This window comes from Monodelphis domestica, chromosome 5, assembly GCF_027887165.1.
Source record: "Monodelphis domestica isolate mMonDom1 chromosome 5, mMonDom1.pri, whole genome shotgun sequence".
NCBI classification, from domain to species: domain Eukaryota; kingdom Metazoa; phylum Chordata; class Mammalia; order Didelphimorphia; family Didelphidae; genus Monodelphis; species Monodelphis domestica.
Window position 1 is genome coordinate 2,540,940 of NC_077231.1, and position 27,930 is coordinate 2,568,869.

Below are 27,930 nucleotides of genomic sequence, written 5' to 3' on the forward strand. Positions count from 1 at the left end.
TCATCAAAATAATGAACAATTCAAATATTATTATGAAGGAAGCTTTCAGGAAATGTCTTTAGCAAGACAATACTTTTGAGCTGCTATTTTGAGATCCAGCCCTGCCGTGAAATCCCAGGCAAATTTACAAGCACATCTTTTATGGCTGCTTTCCTCAGTGGACCTAATTTTTCTTAGGTTCCTCCATAAGACACTATCAAAGAGATTTCTGCATAAAGGGAGTTTGTACAGACTAACTACAGAGCCCCCTTCCAACCATGAAGACCCTTGATTTCCCATTCTCCAAATTACTGCTCCTCCTCAGCTTTTGACTCCCACCTTCTTCCATTTTCCTAAAGCCTGGAAGTTCCTTAGCTACACCAAAGCATGCCTCTGATTCTCTCAAATCCCTTTTCTTGTATCTCTGAGAAATTACTCAGTTTTCTCCTCTGGAGGAAGCTGGAGGTATGGTAGTTAGAGCACCAGGCATGTAATCAAGAAGAAGAAGTACAACTATTGCCTTGAACAATCTCTAGCCACGTTACCCTAGGTAAGTCACTTAACCTTTGTTTGCCTCAGTTACCTAAAATGGAGAAAATAATAGTGCCTACAGAAGTCTCTTGCTGAGTGTATTGCCAAGGGGATCCCAGTTCAGATCCAGCCTAGACTTGGCACTCTCGGAGGTCCCTTCTGGGGCTGAGATTTGGTAATTCTATGAAAGTCCGTCTCACTTTGGGAAGGATCCTCACCGCTTGGGATGACCAGAACAGTTAGTACCTGGTAGCAGAGCCTGCCCTGGCTCTGTCATCCTCTCAACATCTCTGGGCTGATCCTCAGATGGCAGACACACTGTGAATGGGCTAGGAACTTTTCCACCTCAGCCAGACAAGCCAGGGGAGGGGTCTCCGGGTATTACCTTAGAGACTTCCACAGGGTCCCTGAGCTGAGAGAAGACACCTCTAGTGAAAAACTTGCTTATGGCCATCCTCATCATCACCGTCAGCGATACCCATCATTTCTCACCCTTAACGTGAAAATTCTCCTTTCCAAATGTTTCTTTTCCTGCAGGTGGCTGGGTAGCTCGGCCCCCTGTGAAACAGCAGGTCAGTCCTTGGCGTCTGCAAGTCAGAGGCTGAATTTCCCAGTTTTCTGCCAGCCCCCCAATTCCTTGTGATGCCTCTCAAAGGGAGGAGATGCTCAAGCTGCCTCTGGCAAGTCATTCTGCACGGTACCCGCCGGCCAGGAAATCCTTCATACAGGGCATGGAGATGGGTCCTCTTGAGGAGGGTTTCTGTGCCCTCCGCTGTTGCCCTAGTAAGAGCCTGGAACCCGAGCGGCTCCTGAAGCACTCACTGTCTGTAAGCCGTTTCCCCTAACATTCCTCTAGAGCAGTAACGCTCCAACTGTGCATATTGTAATGAGAGACAAACCATTGACATGGAAGCACTTTGGTGTTTTTTTCCTGCTTACAAACTGTTGCTTTTTTCTGTTTACAAATGGTCTAAAGATGGAAAAATGCTGTTCAAAGACTGCAACATCACCCAAAATGAAAAGGGTGCTCATTATCTATTCCAAAATGCTTCCACCCAAGCAGATTTTCCATTAAAAATGGATCTGCTTCATTTAAAGCGGAGAAGGAAAAGCACTAAACAGAAAACTGCTCAGCATAATTACAAACTATCCCTGAAATGTCTAATGACCTTGTAATGAGAATGAGAAAGTTTTGCGTCGACATCACATCCTTCCCCGAGAGGGTTGCCATGGTGCCCACAAAGCTTCAGATCCAGGGACAACGTCCCCATCACCGAGAGGCTAAAAGGCCACTAGCTGATGGCCATCTCAGCATCTTGCAACAGCTTCTGCCTGAGGAGCCAGCCCAAGAAGAAGGACTTCTGTGATGGAAAGTGGACAGAACTGGAGGGAGAGGCATGAGAAAGACGAGCCTGACCAATTTCTTCCTCTCTTCCTGTCCTCTCTCTTCTCCTGCCATGCCTGGACATGGCTGTGGTGCTTCCCTGCTCTTCCATGATGTCTCAAGAGGACTTCCAGGAAGTGGGAAAGGAACTGGATCTCTGTAATGGCGTGGGTGGCCATTCAGTCACAGTGTCAGGTCAACGTCTCTTCTTTGGGCATGGCTGGGAATGACGTAGATGAACCAGAATGGGCCAGGTTCCCAAATCCGCCTCAGAGCCGCTGTTGTCCAAATCACCTCTAGCAGGAAGTGTTGGGAGGGAACGTCAAGAGCATGCCTTTCAATGATCTTCTCAGGATGGGTGCTCCTCCGGCACCTGGCCCAGAATCTGGAATACAGGGGCTCCCTGATGAGCACGTTGTGAGTGATCGGCACAGTAAATGCCAGCCTCAGCCCGATCACCACTTGGGAGACGTCGGTGGACATTGGGGGGCCTGAAGAGGTTCACTGGTGGCCAACTCTCTGGTCATGAGGCTTACTTGGGACAGCTCTTCCTTGAGTGGTAGCCAGGCAGTCCACCCCCTGAGGAGGTCCCAGTTGGATCAGACCTCGCAGAGCTTTAGATCTGACGCGGTCCTCAAGGAGCTTGGCCAGCAGGAGAACTCAGAGTAGTCTTCTTCACTGAAGTGGGGGGAATCATGTAACAGAGCTACTGGAGCTCGCAGTCAGGAAGACCTAGCTGCCTTCCTGGGATACCCACCAGCTGTGGGTCCGTGAGCAAACACCTTTACCTTTACTGTAAATAGGCAGCAAGTATAGACGCACCCACTTCTCACCCCAACCCCTGGAGGCCACCCCTTCTTCTAGGCCACTTCAGTCCTGGGGGAGGAAGGGCTCAGATTGTACGGTCTCTGCATGGTGTTTGTTCCACCCTGTTCACTTCAAATGCAGATGGCCCACGGGTGGATAAGTCTCCAGTGCTGCTTCTGTTGGACTGGGCTGGGCAGGTCACTTGGGATTTCACATAGCGAGGATTCATGTAGTAATGCTGGGCAGGGAAGGACTTTGGGTCTGTCATTTTGACCCAGTGAGGTAGGTGTTATTGTGACGCCCCTAACCCTTGGGGTCCTCGGCAAGGCCAGAGGCAGCGGGCAGGGGCAAGCCTGTGAGTTATTTCCCAGACAGATGCTGGGCGTCCTGCCCAGACACTCCAGCATCACCTTTGTCCACAGGAGGCGACCCCAAGCACAGAGGAAGGGAGGCACCCCTATGGCCTGTCAGTGCAATCTGAGCCAGGCATAAAGAGAACAGAGACACTCAGCTTCATGGTGCGCCTGCCTGGTGCCCAGCCAAGGGACATGTGCTGTCTATAGGCAACAGGGCGGGCTCCCTGCCTGCAACCTTGTCACCCAAAGGTCCTTAGGAAAGAGCCTCCAGGGAGGAGAGGGATGATCTCAAACTCGGGCCCTGAGGGGCTCTAGGAAAGTTACCTTATTCTTCGCAGACTCAGTCTCCTTTCCTGTAAAATGGGCATCCCAGAAACAGGCTGAAGATGTCAGGCTGGTAGAGAACTTTGAAGGTCCCATTCCCTCGTTTCCCTGGGGAAGAAAGTGTTTAATTCAACTGGATGAGTTTTCTGGGTGCTGGCCTCTGTTTTCAATGTCAGGGACACTGAGCGAGAAAAAGGCAGAAGCGCTCCAGACTCTCCAGAAGGTTCCTTTCCTTCAGGGACATGAGTGGGGAGAAAACTTTACTCAGAATACTCAGGATATACATTCACAAAGCATATAAAAATATATAAAGTATATAAAAATATACATAAGTATATAAAGATTTTCTTAAGAGAGGGAAGGGGGCTCCTGGGGAGGGATAGACAGAAAGAACTTGTGTAGGAGGTGATGCCCAAGCTGGACTTGGAAGGAAGTGAGAGATTCTTGGGGGGGGCAGTAAAGGGAGAATATTCGGGGCGGGGGAGTTGACCTGGGCAAAGGCATGGAGGTGGGAGATTGAATGATCACTTATGGAATATAGTTCCATTGACCAACAGGCCAAATGTTTCTTTTTTTTAACACATACCTTCTGTCTTTGAGTCTATATTGTGCATTGACTCCAAGACAAAAAGGAACTGAGGACTTGCTTACACTGCTAGGAAGTGTCTCAGGCAAGATTTGAACCCTGAACCTCCCATCTCTGGGTCTGGCTCTCAATCCACCAAGCCACCCAGCTGTCCCCAGGTGATGCGTTTGAAAATAGCAAATTGGCTGAGAATAGGAGCAGACTGGACACCTCCTCAGGGATGCCGACGGGCGTCAGGGATTGAATGTTGCCCAGTGTCTCTGAGGGGCTTTACCTGACACTTGGGCCAGCCATACGGATGGGTCTGGACACAGACCCAGAGAGGAGCTAATGGAGAACCGTCTTCTTTAGGGGAAAGTATTCCAGTTACGAAGACCCCCTTACCGCAGGTGGAGAGTTCTATGCCGTGGAAGACTCACAGCCTGGAGGATTACCGGCGACACGTCCTCTTCTGTGGGACTGAGGTCATCCAGACCAAGCCAGTGGGACCGGGGCCAGTCAGGGCCGTGGTGCTGCAGACAGGTGAGTGAAGGGCCACAGTGGGCATCCCACAGGCTCAGCAATCCCTCGACCCACTCCCCTTCCCGCTGTGGCAGCCACGGCTTCATTCAGGCAAGATGAATAGCTACCTGGTAAGCCCTGAGTGCGAGTGATGGCAGAGAGGGGCCTGAGGGGCTGTGTCCTACTTCCCCCTCTCCTTTGTCACTGTCTTAAATTCAGGCACCATCAAAGGCCCTGGCGCAGGCAGAGGTCTCTAAGGCCAGAGCCGGAGACAGCCAACATGGCACAGTCAGCTCTTGGTTCCATTCCACTGAAAGACTGACTGACCGCCATCAGCATGAGCCAGAAAGGAGGAACAAGCAGAGCCACCCAGCTCCCTCTCTGCCCTGCCCTGCTCTGCTCTCCCAGGACCCTTGGGCAGGTGGCTATTTACAAAGTCACTAAGAGCCTTGGAGAGGAAGGAAGAAAAAAAGGAGAGACAGAGACAGAGAGAGACAGAGACACAGAGAGAGGAAGAGAGAGGAAGAGAGACAGAGGGGGGGGGAGGAAGGGACAGAGAGAGAGGGAGAGACAGAGAGAGGGAGGGAGAGACAGAGAGAGACAGAGAGAGACAGAGAGAGAGAGAGAGAGACAGAGAGAGAGAGAGAGAGACAGAGAGAGAGAGAGAGAGAGAGAGAGAGAGAGAGAGACAGACAGAGAGAGAGACAGAGAGACAGAGAGACAGAGAGACAGAGAGACAGAGAGAGAGAGAGGGAGAGAGAGAGAGAGAGAGAGACAGAGAGAGAGAGAGAGAGAGAGACAGAGAGACAGAGAGAGAGAGAGGGAGAGAGAGAGAGAGAGAGAGAGAGAGAGAGAGAGAGACAGAGAGACAGAGAGAGAGAGAGGAGAGAGAGAGAGAGAGAGAGAGAGAGAGAGAGAGAGAGAGAGAGAGAGAGAGACAGAGACAGAGAGACAGAGAGACAGAGACAGAGAGAGAGAGAGAGAGAGAGAGAGAGAGAGAGAGAGAGAGAGAGAGAGGGAGAGAGAGGGAGAGAGAGAGAGAGACAGAGAGAGAGAGAGAGAGAGAGAGAGAGGGAGAGAGAGGGAGAGAGAGAGAGAGACAGAGAGAGAGAGAGAGAGAGGGAGAGAGAGAGAGAGAGGCAGAAGAGGGGGAGACAGAGAGACAGAGAGCGCGAGTGCTACATGTGTATGTATGTCCAGGACCTTTATTGGCTGTGACCTCGGTCTAAGTCAGCAGAGGGAGGAGGCGGCCAAGAAAAAGCTACCTCGCTCTAGGGCTGCATTAAGAGAGGCGAGGCTGTCCAGCCGGGGGGTCCATTTCTCCCTTGGGCGTCTTGCCCACTTTCCTGGCGGGTCTCCACCTCCCACCCTCAATGGCTTCTGGCCATCCGCGTAGTCCTGGGACGGGGGAAGGAGCTTCCAGCTTCCTCTTCGGGTTTCTTGCTCCCTGGCTGACCCACAGCCTTCCCAGGTCACGGTGCTGCCGCAGGAGTGCCAGGCTCCTCTCCGGCCTCGATGCCCCCCTTCACCACAGCTAAGTCGCCCAGGCTTACAGGCTTCTCCAGACACGATCCCCTGCGGCAGACGGTGAGCCCCGAGGGCTGGGGCTGGTTTTCCTCTTTGCCTTCGTGCCTGCGGTGCCCAGCGTGGGGCTGGGCACCTGGTGGACGCTGAGCCCTCTGCCGGGGGCCTCCTGACGTTGGCAGCTGGCCAGGAGCCATCGGAGGGAGCCGAGCCTGCCAACGTGTAACTTCTTCGCTAGGCTTCAACACCGCCAAAGGCGACTTGGTGCGATCCATCCTGTACCCGCGGCCCCTCAACTTCAAGCTCTACAGCGACGCCTTCAAGTTTATCGTCTTCCTGGCTTTCCTGGGTGTCGTCGGCTTCTTCTACGCCTTCGGTGTCTACATGTACCACGGGGTGAGTCCTGGCAGCTTTGCCCGGTGGGCCCCGGGGCCCGGGCAGCGCTGTCACGTGTCCCTCCTCCGCAGCCAGCCCAGCTGGAGGTTTCTTTGGGGACGTCTTTCCGGACCTCAAGGGTGCCGTCGGAGGTTTTCTCTGTTACTGTTGGCTTTCCTCAGCCCTCAGCCCAGTGGCTGTCTATATAGCCAGGGCTGCGTCCGCGATTGTTCTCTCGTTCCTCGTTCTCTCATTCAGGTAAACTGAGGAAAGCCCAGGCAGGGACAATGGCGGGCCCTCCTCTCCTCTGGCCTTGAGAGTGCCAAAGGGGGGCGTGACGTCTCTGGGGAGCTTGACCGGCTTGTTGGGGTCCGTGGAGGAGGTTTGGCCTGAGCAGTGAAGGCGGGCTGGGGAGGGATCCGAACTCAGCGCTGCAGTCAGGCTGCCTCAAGCCAGAGGGAGGAGACAGGACCCGAGGAGCAATGGCTGAGCCACGAAGAGGCGGAGTTGGACGCCATTGGGGGGGGGGAATCCTTCCATCAGAAGGGGGTGCCTTGGGACGGGGGGATCCCCTCATCAGAAGCCTTCACGTCAAGGCTGTTTGGTCCCTTGCCAGGAAGGCTGATGAGGGGATTCTTGTCCAGGCAAAGAACGGGCTGAGGGAGGCAGAGGCCCTTCCGCCTCCAGGACGCCCTCTCGGCAAGCACTGGGGCCCCGTGGCACGGGCCATGGGGTGAGGACTTGGCCCGTGTGCGAGCCCTGCGGGCTTTGGGGCTCTCCTGTGTGACGCGAGGGGCTGGCCTGGATGCCGGTCATCCCTGGAGGCCCCTGAGGCGCCGTGCGCTCTGGAAGGCCCCCTAGGGGACGAGAGCTCGGCATTGCCAGGCTGCCCGGGCATTTTCTGGTGTTCTGACCTGGGGAAGGAAGGAGAAGAAGGCATAGTCGTCTGAAAGTGCTCGGCCTTCTGCCTGCCTGGTGCCCGAACATGGCAGCGTGTGGTGGGCAGGAGCCCGGCCCCGAATGGGCCGTGCTGGGCGCCAGCTCCCACCTCCCGAGGGGTCGGCCCCCCGGCGCCACGGCGGCCCCCAGAATGCTCCAGCAGCTCGAAGCCGCTGAGCCTTCGCCGGGGCGCCGCCCACCGCTCTCCTGCGCTCATGGGTCCCGTCCCCCCCCCAGACTTCGGCCAGAGACACCGTGACCATGTCCCTGCTCCTTCTCACCGTCTCCGTTCCTCCCGTGTTGCCGGCAGCCTTGACCACAGGCATCTTCTATGCTCAGAAGAGGCTGAAGAGGAAGAAGATCTTTTGCATCTCGCCTCAGAGAATCAACATGTGCGGCCAGATCAACCTCGTGTGTTTCGACAAAGTAAGGCCCTGGCTTGAGGGAGGTGGGCAGGGCCACGGCCGTGGCCGTCTACACTGACCTCCCCCTCACACGCTCACTGTAGAGACGAGCGGGGCGCTGGGAGAACGGGGGGGAGACGCCGGCAGGGCTCTGCCGCCATGGCCCATGGGTTGGGATCAGGGTTCTAAGAGGAGCTCCTTGCAATGAGCACTGGGGCTGGGCGGCTTTTCTAGCCTCGCATGGCACTCCAAACGCCCGGGGCCAGCACGGATCCTGCCCAGGCTCTGTGCCTCCCAGTTCCTCAGGAAGGCTCCAGGCATGAGGCATTTGGGAGCCGGGATGCCCACCAGAGCCCATGGAGAGAGAAAGGGGGGGATGGAGACACAGAGCCAGAGCCAGAGACATGGAGAGAGCAGAGACAGAGAGACAGAGACAGATAAAGAAAGACAGAGAGACAGAGACAGAGAGACAGAGACATGGCAGAGCAGAGACAGAGAGACAGAGACAGATAAAGAAAGACAGAGAGACAGAGACATGGCAGAGCCAGAGACATGGAGAGAGCAGAGACAGAGACAGATAAAGAAAGACAGAGAGAGCAGAGACAGAGAGACAAAGACAGAGAGAGCAGAGACAGAGAGACAGAGACAGAGAGACAAAGACAGAGAGAGCAGAGACAGAGAGACAAAGACAGAGATAAAGAAAGACAGAGAGACAGAGACAGAGAGAAACAGAAGGACAGACAGAGATATAGAAAGACAGAGAGACAGAGACAGAGACACAAAGACAGAGATAAAGAAAGACAAAGAGACAGAGACAGAGAGAAACAGAAGGACAGACAGAGATATAGAAAGACAGAGAGACAGAGACAGAGAGACAAAGACAGAGATAAAGAAAGACAGAGAGACAGAGACAGAGAGACAAAGACAGAGATAAAGAAAGACAGAGAGACAGAGACAGAGAGAAACAGAAGGACAGACAGAGGTATAGAAAGACAGAGAGACAGAGACAGAGACACAAAGACAGAGATAAAGAAAGACAAAGAGACAGAGACAGAGAGAAACAGAAGGACAGACAGAGATATAGAAAGACAGAGAGACAGAGACAGAGACACAAAGACAGAGATAAAGAAAGACAAAGAGACAGAGACAGAGAGAAACAGAAGGACAGACAGAGATATAGAAAGACAGAGAGACAGAGACAGAGAGACAAAGACAGAGAGACAAAGACAGAGAGACAGAGACAGAGAGACAAAGACAGATAAAGAAAGACAGAGAGACAGAGACAGAGAGACAAAGACAGAGATATAGGAAGACAGAGATATAGAAAGACAGAGACGTGAAGAGATCGAGACAGAGAGCCACAGGGACAGAGACCCTCATGCAAAGGCAGTCTGGTACAAGACCAAGATCTCCAGGCTGGGAGCCCTGGCTCTGAGTTGTCCCCTCTCTGCTTGGGTGCTCTTGGGCCAGTCACTTCAGGCTTCTCCGTTTCCTCATGCACAAAAGGAAAGGGGTCGAGGACGTGGTCTCTAAGGGTCTCTTTCACCTTTAAAAATCTCTAATTCAACAAATGTCTCTGGAGAAAAGAACTCCAGGACTCTCTGCAGGCCTCTTGCATTGGGGCACCCATGCCCGGCTCAGAGGCCCAGCGTGTCACAAATCATAGGGATGGCTAGTGTCCATTTTTTGTTCTTGTTCAGACACTTTCTCCGGCTCATTTTTATTCCATGAGGCCAGGCCTTGTGCTAATGCTGGGAACATGTACATACACATATATCTGCATACACGTGACATATATCCACACACATGTACACACACACCACACCAGTGACTACATAGACTATCTACCCATATACCATGTTTGCACTCATCGCGAGCTCACCCTGCTCCTGTTTCCTTGTATTTCTAATCCTCTGTAGGGGGAGCTTCCTTTCCACATCACAGAACCCTCCCACCCACCCCATGCTTGCCTTGGCTGGGCCATGGCTCTGTTTTCCCTTTCACACAAGGATATTCGAACAAGCTTCATTCATCAGGAAAACATTTCCATCTGGATGGAACTGGAAGCTCTCTCTGAAAGAGATGCAGCCAGGGGATTTGTCACCTAGACACACTGATCGGTGCCCTTTCTGAATTCACTGGGGAAATACTGTGCAAAGCTTTCTGCCACTTTAATGACTAACTCCTACAATTTGGAGCTCAGTGCCGCGGAGCACAAAATAAAGATCTCTGGAATCTGGCAGCCTCCTCTTGCATTTGATTCCCTGGGTGCTTGGTGCGAATGACTGGCCTTCTCTGGCTTCCCCAGGCAGTCTGGTGCTGTGGCTAGGGCAAGGACAGAGCAGAAGGCCAGCTTTCTAGATCCCTGGCTTGGGAGGCCAAGGACAGACATGGATTCAAGTTCATTCTCCTCCTCTGATGCTTCTGTAACAGCATAGACTCCAGTTTCCCTCAGAAACCCTAAAGCATTTGTCCCCAAGCTTTGGACTGTGAGTACATATTATGTTCAACCCTGGGTGGGGGGGGGAAGGGGGGAGACTGTAGGAATTAAATTTTAATGGTTTGACTAAAACATGAAAATTATAAATAATATGGTAGTTGCGGATTTAAAGTATTATTACTCAAAGTTGAAATGATTTTTAATATCTTATATTTACAAAAGACGTTGAAAGAGTGAAAGTAAAGAAATATAAAAGGTAGAGAAGATATTTAGCCTATCTAACTAAATATTACTCCGGTGCTCAACTCAGCCAGGATTTGTTGACCTTCAGCCTGGAGTAAACTCTCTCCAGAAGATAGGAAAGGAAAGCCAGCTATTCACTCACCCAAATTCCCTCCAAGAGGCAGGTCAAGATGATGACTTGAGCTGAAGATGACTCTTGAAGCCCACTTCCTTCTTGGAGTCAACTTCCCTAATCCCAGAAATGCAGGGCCTTTTATAGTGGCTTCTTGTCCCTTCCCCTCTTTACAAGGGCCAATCACAGCTTCCAAATTACCCAGCAATTTTGTTTGTGGGAACCATTTCTCACCTTCTACAGAGGTGAATATTCATCAAAAGGGTTCACAGATCCCTGGCTGATTGAGATGAAAGGATGGAAAGCTCCTCCACCTAGTACTAAGTAGGGTTAGGGTTAGGGTTAATGTAAAAGCAAGAGGTACTGCTTTATTATAAACTTGAGCTTGGGTCCCACCACCTCCAAGGCAGATGAGACCCTGAAAGAAGGAGAGAGAAGGATTATATAGGGTAGGTTTGAGTTGCAAAAACAGGATGACAGGATATCTTATCGGAATACTGAGTAGGGTTAGGTCCTTAGGGTTAAGGGTCCCTATCAGTTCCTGGAAGGGGGTGTGTGACAGGAACTCCTGGGGTTGGGGTCCTTATCAGTTCCTAGCATACTCCAGGGTATGATAACTGGTTCTTCATAAACTTGACTGCAGGGGCTCTGGGGGCGAGGGAGTCAGGGAAAAAATACGTTCCAGGGCTGGTCCTTCATTCCCTACTTCTTCTGCTGAACATGAAGAATCTGCCTCATGCTACCGTATCCTCATAAGGGGATTCGGTAGGAGTCAGAGTTTGATATTGCTGGTGAAGGACCATAGCTGGACAGTATCAATGCTATCCTTGACAAAGGCCACTAGGTGAACTAGCCCTGTATGACAAGCATAAAAGCAGAGAACAACATAGGGTCCTTTCCATCGAGGCTGGAGGTTCCCCTTCCTATTCCTAGAGTAGTAAACCCTCAGGCATTTGGTCAGGGGTTTGGTCACCTGACTGGGCTCTGCCTGGAGACATAGGGAATGACCCTCATAAAAGATTCTTTGGTTTTGGCAAACAAACAGATGTATGAAATATAGCCCAATAGAATCGAGGTATAGCCTGGAGATGCATCTCTCTGTCCATCTTAAATCTAAAGGAGGATCAAAGGAGCACAATCCTCTCAAGGTTCTATAGGGGTCATTAGATGTTTTAGGCTAGGAGTCACGAGGATGTAAGGGAGAAAAGGAATTTCCCTGACAATACTCTGCCTGAGTTTCTGGGGTACAATGCCCATGTAATCTCCCCCCTCTCCAAATAGCTAAGGGAAAAGGGGCAATGGTCTGTTTTCAGTAGCTTCTTCAGAGCTGAGAATGGTTGTAGCACTGTCCCTGCCTACTGTCAGGAGAGAGGTATTAACTGTAGGCAATGTCTAGGGCTTCAGGCTGGGATAGTTGCCGAAGTTACAGTGGCATCTGTGTGACTCCCATGAGTGCTTCTACCCTAGAAGCAACTAGAGAAGTGACAAGGTTACAAATACAAGGTCCACATATCCCACAGGGGAGTGGCCAAAACTTGAACAGGGAAGGAAAGGCTGTGGTCACAGGGTCTTTAGGGACGTGTCCTCACTGAATGCCTGGGTCCTAGGTAGGTGGGGACCTGCTTGGAGATCTGAAGGATGTCCAGTGACTGCTTCCCCTGATTGGTAGACAGGTCACAAGGGGGAGAGTCAGCCCCTAAGATAGAAGTGTAAAAACCAGGACTGGGGCAAAAACTAGAGCAACAGATATAAACAGAGAAAATTAATACAATAGTAATTGATATTACACATTTGCATTTGGGTATCTTAGCCACCAGACTTCTTCAGAAATCATCTTCTGACAGGAATAGATCCCTTTAGGAAATAGAATTCCTGAGTTGTTTGCAGAGTCGTTATGTGATGTTTCTGTTAAAGAATATCTTTTTGCAAAGTACACATTAACTATAAACATCTATAAACACTTGAGTAACAATATTTTACAGATGAATTTCTTTACCCCAGATTCTGGGGGAAATTCAAGAAAGCTTTCAGCTATATTTCCAAGCTCAAGATCCAAACTTCAACTGTGGTAAATTAAGGCTACAAATACAAGCCATCTACTAATAAACTTCACCTACTTTTCAAAGTATGTTCCCTATCAACTTAAGAATTTTCCATTATTAACCTAATAGGTTGTTTGAGAAAATGGAAACTTTAATTTTACAATTTGCATTATGTGCTGATTATGGGAATTTGTCACAAAGGAAAAGGCTGACAGGGAAAATACTTCCTCATGTCTCAAAGGACACAGTGAGTGACTTCATGTACAAGCCAAGGCTGTCACTGGCTCATGCCATTATTGTTTCACTCAAGGATTAACAGCCTAGATGGTCAGGAAGGTGAGCCTTGGATTGCCTTCTCCAACCATCGTAGGACTTTCTCTCTCCTTAGAGTACTTTGTCGACATTGGATCCCAGAAGCCTTTTTGCCTTAAAAGACAAGTCTTACCCATTTCAGCTGAGAGAAGTTCTGCTTATCAGCAGTCCTCAAACAAGCCTTTCACATCCCTACAAGGCTGATCACTCAGTTATTCTTATGTATTTTGGCAATAATTTACATATCACACTTGAGTCACAAAACTTGAAATAAAGAACATGAGTGCTGAATTGAGTGGCTCCATAGTAATATAAATCAGGGCTGTATCATCTCTTGGACCTAGGCCATCTGAAAGACTAAGACAAGGCCATACAGGAATCACTTCAGGGTAACTGTCCAGAGAAATTATAGAATCATTTGTGATTTTCCAACAACACATACATTAATTTTAGAAATTATCCTTAGGTCAAGATACAATTTAAAATTTTGAATGTATCAAACCCCCTTCATAATAATTTACTCTTGGTGCAGTTTAGTTTGAACTGCACAACTTCCAAATAACTTTGATTAAGTCCTTTAGCAATCTTTCAGTGTGTAACCAAACTGAAGTTCAAAGCATTTACCTGTTCTCCTTTCAAACTTCTGTCTAAAGTAGAATAGAATCTCGTTTAGTTTTCTTTTAGCTCAAAACATTGCTGCATGCCTGATTAAATTCCATCAACATTATTCCAATTTATAATTTGTTGTATCTATTTCACACTAGAATTCATAGTATCAACTAGTATCTCTATCCATTACTCTTATTTCTTCTGGCTTCTCCTCTTTACATTATTGTAAGTAGAGGAAAGGTACTATACTGAATTGTATTTAATCCTCATGACAAGCCCTTCTGGATTTCAGGGCTGGTCAAATTTGTCTTGCTAAGGACATACAGTTTGCATATCTAATTCTCTTCATAGTGCAAATGCATACATATTTTGTATTCACTCATCATTACTTTCTAGCAATTTGTATCTGAATACATGTTCATCTCTAGATCACAAATTCCTTCCTATACATTGTGCACATTTAAAAAAAAACAATTCATATAACTGTAATCAGACAACACCTATTAGAAATTCCCCCTTTTGAAAAAGACCAAATTCTTAGTACTTGTATTATTATGTCCCATGCACAAATTAACCACTTTAAAAACTTCTTGTGTGTCATATGATTCCTTGTTACTAATTCTAACAGCACATACATTAAAATAACATCTGATTTGAAAAATCCCAAGTTTAAATTCTAGAATAAATTCTTCTCAACAACATAACTTTTTCTGGATGACTTTTACATCTATAAAGTAACCAGTACAATTTCTGACCTTATAGAATAAAACATTCCCTTGCTGTGTCAGGCTAGCTATCAATCACATTTGGACAATTCTCAAATTCACTAAAACCATTATGCATTGCAAGATCTAACAAAACAAACTTCTAACCATGAGTTCTTGTGCTCAATAAAATCTGGCTAACATTTCACATTTAACTGATAAACAGTTACCACAATACAGGAAATTACATTTGTACTATATCAAAATCATTAGCAATCCTCCCAAGTTGCATGCATCAACCCTTAGAATTAATCTTAAGTGAAAAGTGCCTCTAACTGTGAAGTAAAAATCTCCCTTTTCTGCTCTGAATTTTTCTCTTTTTCTCTCCTTCGGGGGCCCATCCAAAGGAAGAAAGAGGAAGAAATCATTGAATAGATATTTGCTTTTGTCCTCTGCTGCAGATTTTTGACTGTGGGAAGTTCAATCTTGCAACTCCCCCATTTTCCTTTTTGGAGTATCCAATTAAAGAATACATAGAGACGAGACTGTGACAAAGACAACAATAAACAGAAACATACAACTTTGTGACAAGCATGCTCTGAAAGGAAAAAATCAATGTTTTAGGATCCATTCTTTAAAAAAATATTTTCAGGGAGAAAATTAATATAAAGGACTTGATCAGGATGGCCCTCTGGGCCAGGGTCAAGGATTTTGGTCCAGACTTTGGAAATAATGTCCCAGCAGAGGGTCCACCCTTAGGCCACCTGAGGTTGAAAGTGGGCCACTTGGAGTCACAGAAGGTCACTAACTTCCCTCTTTTGACTTGCAAAGAGAGATTGAGAGCACAGGCCTTGAAAATTTGGAAGTGGGAAAGAGTAAGAGCCAGTGGAGTAGACTCTGCCCCATGGTTTCCAAATGGAAATGCCAAGAAATCAGAGGCCCTAATAAAAATAACAATACCAACGATAGGACAGAGGCACAAACAAAAATGCGAACAGGACTGGACAGTAACGACACAAAGGCACTAAAACTATTCTTTACAACATTTCCAGAGGACAATATAACGTGTCCTCCCCCTAAGTTCTCAAAGAGTGAATATCTTGATTTCTGCTCTTGGAAATCCCTTGGCGCATCCGCCAGTGCTTCCTTTCAGGCCCCACAGCCTCAGAGGACTCTAACCTCTGCTGCAGAGACCTAGTCTCTAGCCCAGGTCCCCAGGATTCTGGGCAAAGAGCCTCCAACCCTTCAAAGTGAGTCTTTTCTGCTTGGACGGTTGAAAGGGTCAATTCACTTCCGCTTTTTCTCAATAACCAAATGCTTCCTGGCTTCCAGGAAGGCTTCCAAAGGCTTCCAGCTCAGCTTCTCATGAAGTGTGAGAGATGATTATTAGGCCAGTCCACACTCAGAAACAGGCAGAACCGAATTGAATTTAACAATCGGCCTTCTCCATATAATCCCCGGAGCCGGCGGGACTAGCTGGGCCACTTAGTCATATACTCTAATCCCATGATTGGTTCCCCATCAGTCACACATCACACACATGTTCTCTGATCCTTTCGCCCTCTGAACCAGTACCTCTATCCATGTGCGGTCCAGTCAGGAAATCCAGGACGAGCCCCCAAATGTTTGACCCAGTTCTGGTTTCCCAAATTAGGCACACCGGATAATGTAAAAGCAAGAGGTACTGCTTTTTTTTTTTTGTAACAAATTTTATTTCATTTTTATTTAATTAATTAATTTAGAATATTTTTCCATAGTTACAAGATTCGTGTTCTTTCCCTCCTCTCCTCCCACCCTCCTCCCATGGCCAACATGAAATTCCACTGGGCTTTACATGTGTCATTGATCAAGACCTATTTCCATATTATTGATGTTTGCACTAGGGTAATCGTTTGGAATCTACATCCCTAGTCATATCCCCATTGACCCATGTGATCAAGCAGTTGTTTTTCTTCTGTATTTCTACTCCCAGAGTTCTTTGTGAAGAATTTTTTTTATTTTTTTTAATTTTATAGTATTTTATTTGATTATTTCCATGCATTGTTCATTAAAGACAAAGATCATTTTCTTTTCCTCCCCCCCACCCCCCGTAGCCGACGTGTGATTCCACTGGGTATCACATGTGTTCTTGATTCGAACCCATTGCCATGTTGTTAATATTTGCATTAGAGTGTTCGTTTAGAGTCTCTCCTCTGTCATGTCTCCTCAACTGCTGTAGTCAGGCAGTTGCTTTTCCTCAGTGTTTTTACTCCCACAGTTTGTCCTCTGCTTATGGATAGTGTTTTTTCTCCTAGATCCCTGCAGATTGTTCAGGGACATTACACCGCCACTAATGGAGAAGTCCATTACGTTTGATTATACCACAGTGTATCAGTTCTCCTGGTTCTGCTCCTCTCGCTCTGCATCACTTCCTGGAGGTTGTTCCAGTCTCCATGGAATTCCTCCACTTTATTATTCCTTTGAGCACAATAGTATTCCATCACCAACATGTACCACAGTTTGCTCAGCCATTCCCCAATTGATGGGCATCCCCTCATTTTCCAGTTTTTGGCCACCACAAAGAGCGCAGCTATGAATATTTTTGTACAAGTCTTTTTGTCCATTATCTCTTTGGGGTACAGACCCAGCAGTGCTATGGCTGGGTCAAAGGGTAGAGAGGTACTGCTTTATTACAGGCTCGAGCTTGGGTCCCACCACCTCCAAGGCAGATGGGACCCTGAACAAAGGGAAGATAAGGATTATATAGGGTAGGTTTGAGTTGCAAAAGCAGGATGATAGGATATTTTATTGGAATACTGGGTAGGGTTAGGTCCTTAGGGTTAAGGGTCCCTATCAGTTCCTGGAAGGGGGTGTGTGACAGGAACTCTTGGGGTTGGGGTCCTTATCAGTTCCTAGCACATTCCAGGGTATGGTAACTGGTTCTTCATAAACTTGACTGCAGGGCTCTAGGGGCAAGGGAGTCAGGGAAAAAAGTGCTGGTCCTTCAGTGACTCTTGCCTTTGCCAAGGCCAACCCTCCTCCAGGAACTCTTGACCTCATCCCTTTTTAGCTTCTCTGATATCATGCCCACTCTTTCTCTTCCCTTCCCTTCCCTTCCCTCTTTATCTAATTCTTCTTCCTTGTTGCCTTCGTATTCCCCAAGCTTTCAAAGTAAGCACAAATACTCACTCAGTCTCATCATTTCCATTTCTGCTATAGACATTTCCTCCATGTATGCTTTTATGGCTTCTTTTACTACATGTGTCTAAAGGATGCTCCAGATCTGTGGCTGTACTTGAATGGTTCTCGAATCTGATAATGTGCATCATAAGCTTTTTGACTAGTCATGGAACAATAATACACCTGTGTTCCTGGCATTAATAATTGCCCCCCCCCAACACTCATACCACCACTTGGCATCTTCTCACTCCCTTCTAAACCCTTTAATAGCATCTGACCGGGTCCAGTTTTGGAACTGCCAAAGGCATGGAGGGTGACATACAGGAGATATGGGAGTGGAAAAGGAGGGCAGCTCCCAAGGTGTGAGTGAGAACAGATGGAGGACCCATGGGCCCTGCTGGTGTGTGGCAAGACCTACGAGAAGATCCAAGGACTCATTAGACAGAGACTCAGTAGGACTGCAGGACAAGGGTCACCCAAGACAGGAAGGCTTTGATGCCACCAATAGTGGCAATATTCACAGGAAGGAGACTACACATCTGGCAAAGCACTGGGGTGACGGGCATGGTGGCCCCTGAGAATATTCTGGATACTGAGACTTCGAGGCCTTCCCTGAGCAGGTGATCCTACCCGCCTCCCAGTAGATGGTTTCACCCATTCCTATGTCTGGCTGGCTTTGATGGGTGGCCCTGAGTGAAGCTAAGGGGGTCCTCCAGTGACAGACGGCACCTCAGGAGGCCTGTACGTAAAGGTTCTTCAGAGCTGTGCTCCATGGCCACAGGCTTCCAAGCCCAGGTGACCACCACCCACCCCATCCTGTGGTTTTGGAGGAGGATTAAAGTGGAAGCCACAGTAGCTGTTTACCCTGCAGGTAGCCAGAAAAAGCTCCAAAAGAACATACAAAGCTCTTCAAAGCAGAAAACAGGAAGCCTTCAAGTCCTGAAGAAAATCTCTGTGATTTAGTCTTTTGTTTTGCTTTAATCTCAGGCCTTGTGCGGGTATAAAACCCAACCTGAGTGTGTGTGTGCATGTGCGTGTGTTTGTTATAAAGACTCTGTAGGGACCTTAAAATCTCTTCCCTCTTTGGATCCCTACATCCGCCCTGTGGTGGCCACACTGAAGGAGTTATTAGTCCCGTTTTAAAGCTAAGATAAACTGAGGCTCAGAGGCGTGTGCAGTCACACGTCAGTGGGTGTCAGGCCTCTTCGAAGCCCGAGTCTCTCATGCCTCTGACCCTGGTCCTTCTCCCACATCCTCCACTGCAATCTGAAGATGAAGCCCGCCCCCTCCCATGCATTGACGTTGGCCGCTAGCTCCGGCTGCCCTCCTTATCCTCAGAGCACTTCCCACTGAGGAGATGTTTGAGAACCGCCATGAGGGCAGCTTCTCACAAAGAAACACAGGTGATGCCTTGGGCGTTAGCGCCGTCGCTCCCCTCTAGCTGGGCCTCCGTGAACTTTCTGCTCATGGAACTTGCGTTTCTTTTTAATTGGAGCAAAGCTTGACCTTCCTCCCTGTCCGCTAGATCCAGCCTGGGTTTGATCCCAGTCCCCAAAGGCCGACTGCAGCACTGCTGGGGCCGTTGGTCCCCAGGGAACGCTTCTTCTCACTGCCTGTTGAGCCTCCCTGTCCTGGCTGGGCCATCAGTGTCCGCCAGGATGCATTTGGTCGCTTCTGGGGGTGTGATATCTATTTTACGTGCACCATTCTTCAAAGTGGAAACACTGAGGCTAACCCTACTCTAATTTTCACTAGACAGGCACGCTGACAGAGGAGGGCCTCGACCTGTGGGGGGCGGCCCCCGTGATGAGAAACTGGTAGGTGTCGAGTTGTAAGTGACTTTGTCTCTACGGGGTTCTGGTGGGTGGGTAGAATCTTCCAGGGACCAGAGCCTGAGCAGCCTTCAGGAATTCTGGCCCTTCTAAGTCAGGTAAGGGTCGGTTTTAAAAGGAAGTCGTGAAGATGGGAGCAGAGAGGCCCCAAGGAGAGGAGAGAGACCAGAGAGGGCCGGGTGGAGCCAGCTCAGGTTATCTCTCCAGTTAGGACAGACGGTGGGGGCCCACAGGCCAGCTTTCTGAGGTGATGGGGAGACGGGAGTCGGGAGATCGGGCTTCATAGCTGGGCTCCAGTCATGACGGTCAGAATAGCCCCAAGGAGCTTTTCAGCGCAGCCTGGCAGCTGGGCCCCTCCTCTGGCTTCTCCAGTGGAAGGTTCTTCGTCTGGCGGAGCTCTTGGGCCCACCGTTGGCCATCTTCATCTCTGTATAAGTGCAGGGCTACCAGGATTCGTGGAGGGGCCAGAGGCAGAGACAAGGGCACGGACAGTATTCTGAGAATAGCACTCGTTGAGTCTCAGCCACTGAGCAAAGGCATCATAGGGTGGACGGTACGAAGCAGGGCCAGGCCCTTGGACGGGCAGGATCATTGATTCTATGTGGTGTGACTAAAGGTACTGGCAGGTCCTCTGCCCTTAAACGCTTCCCCAAATTCGGTCAAATTCATTCTTCACTCCGACCTAGACTGAAATGCCCACCATCGGCAAAGAAGAGCACGTCTCTGCAGAGAGCCTCCAGGAAAACGTACGTACGATCACCAGAAGGACCTTCCAAGGCTCCTGATCAGGGACTGGAATTGATGACTCTCAGGGCTGGGAGCAACTTCGGAGGGGAGGATTGGACTAAATGGCCTTCCATGGCTTCGTCAGCCCCCGTCTAGGAGCCCATGAGACGAGGAGTCACCCTTGAACAACAATCCCTCCAGCCTCTGCCTTCCCAATGGCCTTTCCCGAGGACTGCATCGAGGACGAGCCCTCAACATTAGAAGGTAGTCCCAGAGCCCAGTTGAGGTCTTCCTCCCTGCAATTCCTCCCTCCTCTCCCCTGGGGTGTCCTCCAACGGCATAGGGGAAGTTTCCTCCAGCTACAGAAGCCTTTCATAAAGCCAGATCGTCCCAGAAACATGAGCACGGCACATTTACAGGAAGAGAAAGGCAACCCTGAAGTACAGCCAGGATGGTTTCAGGAAGGTCTGGACAAGCTCGGGAATGCAAGCGTCGATGAGGCCACACCTGGCCTGGTTCCTCCTTTTGCTTGGGAATGATCTGAAAGTCAGAGCCAGGGCCGTCCTCATACGGAACCGTCCATCACATTTATTTTATATGATTTTAGATGTATATTTTATATGATTTCTTTTATATGATTAATGAAGGCTGCAGATTCAGCATCAACCCACCCCCTAAAGCCAATTTTATATGAAGCAATATTAGCTTTTAAAAAATCTTTACCTCTGCCTTAGAATGAATAAATGTATTTTGGTTCCAGCATGAAGGGCTAGGCAATGGGGGATAAATGACTTGCCTAAGGTAACACAGATAGGAATATCTAACATCATATTTGAACCCAGGACCTCCTGTCTCCAGGCCTGGCTCTTGAGCCACTGGGCCCACTAGCTACCCCCAAAGTAGAACTATGTCTTAAGCAATCCATGTGAGGAAGGACAGGTCGACTCCATCAAGCATGCACCAAAGAAATCTCCCCAAAGACAGCAAGGGCTTGCTTTACGAGATGCCTCAGGGAAGCAAAAACAAGAGACGGTGAGCTTGTCCATCCAAAGGCAGCCTCATGAAGCATCCCCGTACCGAGGGACCCCTGTAACCTATAGACTGTGTAAGGCTTCTATGGGGACGATCTCCACCCAAATCCAGGGTCGTCTTGATGCCCGGACGAGAAGCAAATGGGAGGGACTTTTCCAAATCATTCTCTGCAGAATGTGTCTTGCTAGTCACTCCACTGATGGGAAGATGCAGCAACCCAAGACCTTGTCGTGCTTATTGGTAATTACTGGGGGCGCGGGGGGGGGGTGGAGAGATCCTTGGAGATGGAGAACCCAGGGAGACCCTCCATACAATTACTCAGCAAATACAGCTGTAGAGTAATTTCTCCCTGATGCCTTGATTACTGACACCAAAGTATATGGAGGGAGATGACCGACGGTCAGCCCATCATAGATCAGAGAGGAGCCAGTGGGGAGAGAGTTTCCCTGGAGATATCTTTGCAGATGATGCTGTGGCGATTTCATCCGCTCCAGAACATGGTGGCGTTTCCTTAATAAGATCCACTTCACCATCCATACCGGAAGAAGAGGGTGAAAAGTGCTGGCGGTCCAGTCGATGGCACCGATGCTCCTGGTGTCGAACCCCGAGACGAACAAGACCATTAAATATTGGCAGAGAAAACCACACTTTAACGTCACCTGCGTTCTATTGCACCTTCGTTCTCTTTTTAGAAGGCGTTTCCCAAAGCTATTTCAATAGGAGGCTAGACGGGAGGCTGAGCGTGTGTTTTACGTGTCTGACATGCTGGCACGCTGTTGGATGGACACAGACTGGGCCAAAAGGAAGTCGAGGAAGATGCACGTTGCGTTATACGTGGCACGTCAGGCAGCATTTTCAGTGATCCCAAGCACAAAACTTCATCTCTTTTTCCATGCGCACGTATTCCCAGTTCTGATGAGCAGCCGTGACTGGAGCATCGTGATCTCCCGAGAGCTGGATGTCTTCCAGGGCGCAGGCAGGCTGCAGTGTATTTACCGGGATGACCAGAAGGAAGACGTGGCACAGGGAGCTCGTGGAGTATCGGTCCTGGCTGACACAAGAGGCAATGGGAGCCCGGAGCAGGGCGATGGAGCAACGTTTATTAGGTGCCTCCAAGGCAAAGAGCTAGCCAGTGGATTTCTGTGGGTTTGGGAAGTCGGGGCGCAGGGCTTGGGGAAGCTGGGCCTCGCCTCAATGGCTGTTTCAGGGGGGAGCCAGCTGGCTTCCTTGACTGCCCAGCCCCCAGCAGGGTGCACACTCTAAGTCCAGAACATCAACCCGTCGTGGATTGGTCGGGGCAAGAGAAATGTGTCCAGTTAGGTGGAACCTCTGTCTTTGTTCTGCAGCTTCAGCAAGTGCAGGGGAAGGGGGAAGGGGGGCTTGGGCCCACCAGGGCCTAGCATGGAGGACACTCAGGGTGCTGAATAAAGGCCTCTGGAGGAGTTCTGGGCCAATGCAGAGTGGGGCCACCGAGGCTGCAAGCCCAGGACGAGATCATGCCTTCAGGGATCAGGGATGTCCCTGGGGTATCCCAGAGAAGCTTCAGAGCTGAAAGGTCAGCTGGGGGGCTGCAGCTTTGGGGCCCCAGTTCCTGGAGTTTATACATCTTTTTTTTTTTAACCCTTACCTTCTGTCTTGGAGTCAATACTGTGTATTGGCTCCAAGGCAGAAGAGTGGTAAGGGCTAGGCCATGGGGGTCAAGTGACTTGCCCAGGGTCACACAGCTAGGAAGTGTTTGAGGTCAGATTTGAACCTAGGACCTCCCATCTCTAGGGCTAGCTCTCAATCCACTGAGCTACCCAGCTGCCCCCCTAGTTTATACATCTTTTAAGGCAGGTTTTAGTTCCATTTCCAAAATGGTTGGCTCCTGCCCTGTAGCCTTTGGCCTTTTGCCAGTTGGAGAGTGAACAGGGCCTTTAGTCATGGGGGTCCTTCCTTCCCGAGGCCTGGGGTTTTAGCAGAGTCTTCTCTTCCGAACTGAAAAGACAAGCTTTTCCCACCAGGGTATGAGGCCGGCTTGTGCCCACTGAAGGGCTCACTCCGCTTTGATCCCAGTTATTTTACAAGGTTTCGGGGATGTCGGCATCCAGGGGTGGGCTGAGCCTAACAGGACTGGGGGCCTGCCTGGCCAGTGTGCCAGTGGGCTGCGCTAGACCCAGACTTCCCAAAGTCAGGGGGCTCAGGGAAGGGCCTTGAGGGGGTTGTCCAGACCCGTGACTTCATCGGGGTGGGGGCTCCAATAGGCACCTGGGCACCTCCCTAGAGTTTGGGGGGTCTCGGGGTGAAGTGTCCTACTCAGGGTCCCCCAGTCAAAGGTGGAACCTGGGACCAGGTCTTCCTCACTCTCCATTATTCTATGCTATTGCCCTGTGCTTAGAGTAACGCTATTGAGATAAGAATAACTCTACTAAAATAAGATGTAACAAATGGTGAATACATTTAACACAGAGAATAATGGTAACTCCCACTTCTATAGGCCTTAAGGCTCACCGAGTGCTTTTTGCTGACAAAATGGGGCAGCAAGTCGGGGGATTCCTTTTTCTCGGTCGAGGCACCTGGGGCTCAGGCAGCCGCTTCTCCGTCTCCCAGAGCTAGTGCCCAAGCAAGGCCCCCACTGCATGAGGCCGTCAGCTCCTCATTTCTAAGGAGGAGCCACCATCCAGCCTCTGCCCGCAGAGAGAAGTCTTGTAACGGTTTTCTTCCAATCAAAACTATTTATCACATCTCACGACCGCAGCCCCTTCCCGCTGTGATGCCCCACCGAGCGGAGCAGGCGGTAGAGGGCAGGCTCGTTCCAAGCCCTTTCAGGCAAGCCAACGCATAGCAGTCTCCAATTCCCGTCCTCTCCCAGTTTCCAGGCGGTCCACAGCTTCACCTCTGGCAGTGCCCTGCCCTGGGGCCCCCTCTGTGGAGCCATGGCCAGCTGCCACTCCCTCCTCGTGCTGGACGGGACCATCCAAGGAGACCCTCTGGACGTCAAGATGTTTGAAGGCACCGGCTGGGTAAGGGCGAGTTTGGGTCCTCTGGGTGATGCCCAGGAAGGTCCTCTGAAGGGGACCAATTCATTTCTCCCCCCAATTCCATAAACCCCTATTGAGGACCTACTGCAAGCCCTGTGCCAGGGACTAGACTGGGCAGTGGGCTAAAAAGCGCCCCAGGGGATCCCTGGGCCGCCCTCCCCGAGCCAACACACTCCCGGTGGAACGTTGGGTAGGACAGAGCATGGCACGGGGCGGTGATCGCGAAAGCAAGAGAACGTCCTCAGCGGAGACAGGCCTGGGGAGAGAGCAGGCTGCAATAGGGCAGAGAAATGGGAACGCAAAGGTGGCGCGTCCTCCTTGGGGGACCTCCCTATACTCTCTCTGAGGGACTCGCGCAGGCGGCCAATCAACAAGTAGTTCTTTAAGTTCTTGCCAAGTTCTGGCCTTGCTAAAGAATGGAGATGGGACAAAGAAAATAGCCAACAAGAAGGAGAAGCTGGGAAAATTACATTTGGGGATATGGCGGATCTCCCAAGACCAGGCAGCGAGGAGGGAATGTGCTAAATGGAGAGCTCGTTAGCAAATTCAGGGCCCTCCATAGAGACAGAGAGAAAGTAGAATTCATAGCCTGGAGTCCTTTAAATAAGGTAGGTTCTCATTTCCCTTTAGGTCCGGTTATTTTCCCCAGGAAGGCAGTGTGTAGTAGGTAGAGAGTTGGATTTAAAGTTCATGAGACCTGAGTTCAAATCCTGCCCCTATTACTTGCTACCTCTATAACTTCACCTTTGTATGTCCCAATATCTTCCTCTGTAACAAAGGGGTAACGAGATGGGGAACAGGACTGAATATTGAGTCACAGTGACTGACTGTTATATGCTCACTGCCGGCTCCTCAAAGTCTCTCAAAGCCTCAGTTTCCCCACCTGTAAAATGAATCGCATGGATTCAATGAGCTCTAAGTTCCCTTCTGGCTGGCCTTTATTGTGGTACTTGGGGACCCAGCAGGGTAGAAGTAGGGCTCAATGGAAAAGCTTTTTGAGAACCCCAACATCCCGTGGTAGCCGAGACTCTCAGCACCACTATCGCCATCACTGGAGCCACTCTCGGTGCTCTCAGCTTGACAGGTCCTCGGACAGCATCCGAAGAGGCTCCCGCAGCCACGCTTCCTGCCCCAGAGTAAACATACAAATTGGGTAAATCTATAAACAACAAATGCTTATTGGTTGAAGAGCTGTGCCGGGGGGACACCGGCTGGAGTGCCGAGGACGACGCCTCGAGTCGGGAATGTCTCTTCTCCACTCCCTGGGCCCCCCTCGTGCCCCGGCCCTATTTCTTAGATCAGTCCCCCTTAGGGAGCACGGAGGCAACCCGGGCTGCCATCTTGTCCCTCCTTCCTGGGGAGATCTAGAACGAGGAGAGACGCAGCCCGGCATCCGCCTCAAGGATAGACACGTTCCAGATGCCGCTGCGTCTTAGCTGGGCATTTGTCCCAAGCTTTTAGGCTCCCACAGGAAGCAGGCGCAGGCGTGACCTCAGGCAGGCAGACGAGGCTTTGAGTCCCGCCTCGGGCACTTCCGGCTATGGACCTTCGAGAAAGGAGTCCTTTGGCCCCGTGCCTCGGTCGTCTCCAAAATCAGGGTTAGACCCGACGTGCTCTCAGATTCCTCCCAGCCCCATGGACCATCCTGTGGCCTTTCCCATGGATGCACGCGGAGATCCTTCCCACGTGTGTCCCATTTCCAAGGACGGGGCCCTGCCTCTCCTCGAGCTCAGGAACAAAAAGCCTTCCTTGGTGTGAAAGTGTGCTCGTTCTTGCTGACTCTCTGATGAGGGTGCCGCCCTGCCCCCCCCCCCATGCCTCCTTACGGAAGCCCGGGGGCCTGGTTAAGTGAATGGGCTCCTCAGTTAACATTCACCTTGTGGTCAATTGCATGGGCTAAATTCATGAGTTAAGTGACTTGCTCATTGCTTTAGAGCTCAAGGTGGCTCATCTAGTCCAAGCCCTTAATTTTACCCATGAGGAAATGGAGGCTCAAAGACAAGAAAATATTTGCCTGGGGCACTGAGATGGCAACAGAAATAGGATTTGAACTCGGGTCTTGGGACTTTCAGTCCAGTGCTCCATCCACTATGACCAAGTTGTTTGCTTGGTTCTCTGGCTCCATCCCAGCCGTCTGTCCTCTTCCTTGTCAACACTGAAAGCTCTTCCTAAAGTCTCTCATCATAGGAGATTGGAAATTCTTTTAAGGGTCTTAAAGTGAACTCAAGAATGCTTCATAATGTCTTTGAACAGATCATTGAAGATTCCTCAGTGGATTACAGTGGCTCTGGAATACCAGCCTCCAGCGTAATCGTTAAGCCTGGTCCGGGAGCAAGCCAAGTAAGATTTTCCCTTTTAATCCCTGGGACCGTGTGCCTCCGAAGGGGGGACGTGTCAGTGAGTCCTCCAACGATCAGATCCCGGCTCTCCTACTCCCTTGGGGGAGGCCAGGAAAAAAAAGACCCCACCATGTGGCAAGAAGTTGTTATTGGCACATGGACTGGCTTATCGTTTGAGTTATAGGATGGTCGCAAGTCCTCTTTCTTTTTGGTGTGTTTTCAGTTGCCATTGGGAATGAGTTTATTACTCTATATTAGACCGGATTATAGGAAAACAAAGAGGGGACCAGACCCCCCAGGCCTTGGGCTTTTAGATCTTGTGAAGGAATACGGACAACCCTTATTTGGTATTGGGGATTCTCTGCAAACTCTCCCACTAGGGAGGGTGGCTGGGCAATAGTTTGAATAAAAGGGGCTTGGGGTCTTAGTGGACCAAGGACTCAATATAAGTTAATGATATGGTGTATCCATGTCAGAGTCAATGTCCATCCCCAAAGCACATGCACCTTTTGTGCTGTGTTAAGAAAACCAGGCTATCTGGAATGAGGAGGTGATGATAGTGCCCCGTCCTCTGCTCTGGTCATGGCCTCTGGGGCCATGTTCAGTTCTGGGCACCATCAGTGAAGGACACCAATCATCTGGTGAGATGCCCAAAGGGAGAAGAGCCATATGAAGATCAGTGGAAGGAACGAGACCTTGTAGTGTCTGAAGGGCTGCCATGTGGAGGAAGGAGTCAGCTCCTCTTCTTGGCCCAGAGTGCCGAGCACTAGCCCAGGGGATCAGGCACAAAGGGATGGGTTTAGCTTTCCCCTCAGAACGCCGTGTGGCAGTGGATGGCTGTCTTGGGGCCAGTGACTTCTCTCTCATTTAAGGTCTCTAGGCAGAGAGTAGATAAGCTCTTGTCAGATAATGAAGTCAAAGTTCTTGTCCAGTCCAGATTCGATCGGGTGGCCCTGGGGTTGGGGTTCTCCAGTCCCTGATGCATGACTCAATACTGCCCCCTTCTGGTGTATCTGTAGGCTCCAGCGAAAGCAGTGGCCATTTTGCATCAGTTTCCATTTTCATCGGGCTTGCAGAGGATGTCGGTGATTACGCAACAGCTTGGCAGTGACCACTTTGATGCATACATGAAGGGAGCCCCCGAGATGGTGGCCAGTTTTTGTAGAGCAGAAACAGGTACGGGACCGCAGAGTCCATGCTTGTTATTCTTTCTGGGGCAGAAAACAGACCCCAAACAGCAAACGAGGCCAGCCTGATGAATGTCGGAGCAGAGACACGGGAGCCACAAATGCAAAATGGAAAGCCGTGTGGCTAAAGGAACGCTAATGGGCTGAGAGGAAACGAGAACTTCCCAGGGCACCCGCTCTCTGGGCCAGCTCGGAACCCCTTCCTAGGCTTCCCGACCTAGGCATTCCCTGAGGAAAACCGGCCCAGACTTTCACAAGAAAATTACTTGCATTCAAATGAGTTCATTTAGATAAAATGCCAAATTTCTCTCTATTCCTACCCCAACCTCCTCCATGCTGCGAGGCTGCCTGCTGCTGTCAGCCCCGGGTTTCCCATCACACCCAAAGAGCTCCTGACCTTTGCTTCTTTTTGGAGCCTTCTAGACGGTCACCCTTATTCGATGGCACAAGCGCTTTACAAGCA

At 50.0% G+C, this 27,930-nt stretch overlaps 1 protein-coding gene across 1 annotated transcript in view; it reads left to right on the forward strand.

Annotated features, from left to right (window-relative positions):
* Positions 1-27,930, forward strand: part of LOC100617139 (probable cation-transporting ATPase 13A5) — a 101,758-nt gene that overhangs the window by 34,350 nt on the left and 39,478 nt on the right. Inside the window, exons 9-17 of the mRNA XM_056797600.1 lie at positions 1,048-1,082; positions 1,239-1,337; positions 4,249-4,489; positions 6,231-6,388; positions 7,544-7,732; positions 19,087-19,148; positions 23,773-23,923; positions 26,195-26,281; positions 27,300-27,456. Coding sequence (XP_056653578.1) covers positions 1,048-1,082; positions 1,239-1,337; positions 4,249-4,489; positions 6,231-6,388; positions 7,544-7,732; positions 19,087-19,148; positions 23,773-23,923; positions 26,195-26,281; positions 27,300-27,456 — 1,179 coding nt within the window. The remainder of the gene's footprint in view (positions 1-1,047; positions 1,083-1,238; positions 1,338-4,248; positions 4,490-6,230; positions 6,389-7,543; positions 7,733-19,086; positions 19,149-23,772; positions 23,924-26,194; positions 26,282-27,299; positions 27,457-27,930) is intronic.